The sequence below is a fragment of the Laccaria bicolor genome, genomic scaffold (assembly GCF_000143565.1).
Source record: "Laccaria bicolor S238N-H82 LACBIscaffold_60 genomic scaffold, whole genome shotgun sequence".
Lineage (NCBI taxonomy): Eukaryota > Fungi > Basidiomycota > Agaricomycetes > Agaricales > Hydnangiaceae > Laccaria > Laccaria bicolor.
Window position 1 is genome coordinate 184,985 of NW_001889931.1, and position 2,574 is coordinate 187,558.

Consider the following 2,574-nt stretch of genomic DNA (forward strand, 5'->3'; position numbering starts at 1 on the left):
TCATTATCTTTGCAGGAATGATTGATAAAAAGAAAATGTTGTTGCCAGAGTAGGAAGATAAAGATCAACCCTGTTTTGCCACAGCAACAAAGATGAGGCGACAAGTTATTGTCATTGAAAGCCTGTTCCTGACATGAGGAATTGGAACAAAGAATTTAACTAATTGCCAGGGAATTAGACATTCTTATGCGGGCCAGATCACCTCGTTGCTTTGCAAATATGTAAATTCTTTGTTCCTGTTCCCGCATGTCAGAATGAGCCTTCAATGACATTAAATTGTTGCCTCGTCATTTTTGCTGTGGCTAACCCTCATCTTCCTACTCCAGCAACAACATTTTACTTTTATCACTCATTTCTGAAGCAAGAAAATTATAATTTTATCTAACTGCTCATTTTTTCTGCAAGTGTGGAATAAATGATTTAACATAGTTATCTACTGTTTACCACCTCTTTACCTGGCGACGAAAGCTGTTTGCCCCTTGTGGGAGCTCGACACCAAGATAGTCCAATTATAGTGGTTGATGGCAGTGAGTACCGATGAAATCTGGCCTCGAGTCATGCCTAATGGGGCTCATCTGAACAGACAAACACCCCAAACTGAAGGACCCTATGGCCTGTGTAAAAGAGTGGAAATATTACATCTTTGGTCCATTTCCAGTCGGCAGGAGTGCGTAGATTCGTTTCGGAGCGGCCTAAAAAATGGATGTGCGGTGAACTGATTCGACATTCCGGGGTATGGTACCAAGGAAATAGGGGAAACGAAGAGGACGAAAGGACTGCGCTTTTAATGAACCCCTTCTGAAATCACGGAACGGCAAGAGAGTGCAATAAGCCTAATTGATTTTCAGACTGACCCAATGCTCGCATTGCTCCAGAATCAAACGCTACCCTCATCTCTGGGATGAATATTGCATGTGGTGCTTGCAAGAGGTCAATACGGAGGGAGGAATGGCGTGCTTAAGCCGGACCAACGTACCAGGGACCTGTTTAATTTCTATAATGCACTCAAAAAACGACGGATGTTGCAAATTGATGACTAACCTCACATTTCTTTTGCAGAACAGCAGATATGAGACTAGTATGCCAGTCAAAGTATGACCGTTGTTCGTGTGCTTCGTGAAACCTTAATGGAGCCCACGAATAATGCAAGACCATGAGTCCCAAGTACGGACGTACACTCCAGTAGGCAACTCATTGCGGAAGTCGTCTCAAAGATTGCTCAAAGAGATGCTTAGTGTCCCTTTAATCGCAGGTAAGGTCGATTGGACTCCCAGAAGCAAGTTTGACACCAACGCCCTTTGTTTCACTGGACTCTCCGAGGCAGTGGAAACGAAACCACAGAAACAATTTGCAAACAGTATGGAGACGTTGAAGATGCACCTGACTGTGACGCATACGCAAACAAATTGGCGCAAACAAAGCATATTGAACGTGCAGTAGTGTGGCAGATGGCGCATACGTTAGGTTAAATTTTCAGCCAACATGCTCCACATATCATTATTATCATTTCTTTGGTATGTGTTTGGTTACTGGTACTAATCTGCCATATGTGTGCGCTGCACTCGGTACATATTTTCTGATCCTTTTCTTACCAGATAAAACCGTTGACTCGGCGCTTCAACGCCACCCCTACGTTAGCTGAGAGTCACGGTGTCGCTCAATAGTCAAGACTTCAAGTCAGGATATAATCGAGGTCTAACCAATCTCTGTTGGTATGTCGGTCAGTACACGCGCTGTCAGTGATGTCGAGCTTTCCATCATTACTTGATTAACACTGCGCGAAAGCCGGGTTCAATTCCCGGACAGAGAGTCAAAGACTTCTTCACTCGTTTTTGTCGCTTATAATATCAGATTGGATAACCAGCAGATCCGAAATTTGGGAGGTCGTGGTTTGCGCTTCTAATTTTTGGAAGATCAAGTTGGATAGCATATATTTTTGCTCTCCATTCGTTGGATCGTTACTGTGATACAGTGCCCTACCTGGTGCATCTTGATTCTCTTAAAGAATTGTGGATGACTTGATACATTTGAAAAAAATTCACAGAGGCTGGGGTTCAGTTCATTCCTATCGTGCTTCGTAAGCAAAAAGAAGGACGAGAATCGACCACTATGCACAATCCAATCCGTGTCGGATCTCTTCAAATGACAACTCTAATCACTCTTTGTTAGTATATCGGTTAGTACACGCGCCTGTCATATAGTGGTATAAGTGTTGATGTCCGCGCGAAAGCTGGGTTCGACTCCCAGACAGAGAGATAGCTGATCATCAATCAATATACATATTTTCAAAAAAAAGAAGATACACATGACGTTCGCCTTTTTTGAACAGAACGTAAATGAATCGTATTATAACGCACACCTTCACAATGTATAAAGCAACATCCCCCAACTTCTCAAATTGTACTAACCCTCGTTGAAAAACACAATCAAAAAGTCAAGGACACAAGCCGTACCGTAGTAAAATTATCCCCACAACCAACCCCAATTCCACCACCACTTCCAGCTCAAAATCAAAATGCTCAGCATCACATTCTCATCCTTCCGTCCCTCACTCCATACATTATACAAATGCCC

At 43.0% G+C, this 2,574-nt stretch overlaps 1 protein-coding gene across 1 annotated transcript; it reads left to right on the top strand.

Moving 5' to 3' along the window:
• Positions 1–501: 501 nt before the first annotated feature.
• On the top strand, positions 502–719 carry LACBIDRAFT_314369 (uncharacterized protein; the record flags this gene model as incomplete). Its single annotated transcript, XM_001888899.1, has 1 exon — positions 502–719. The coding sequence occupies exon 1, from the start codon at positions 522–524 to the stop codon at positions 717–719; it is 198 nt and encodes a 65-aa protein (XP_001888934.1). The 5' UTR covers positions 502–521.
• Between the last annotated feature and the right edge of the window lie 1,855 nt (positions 720–2,574).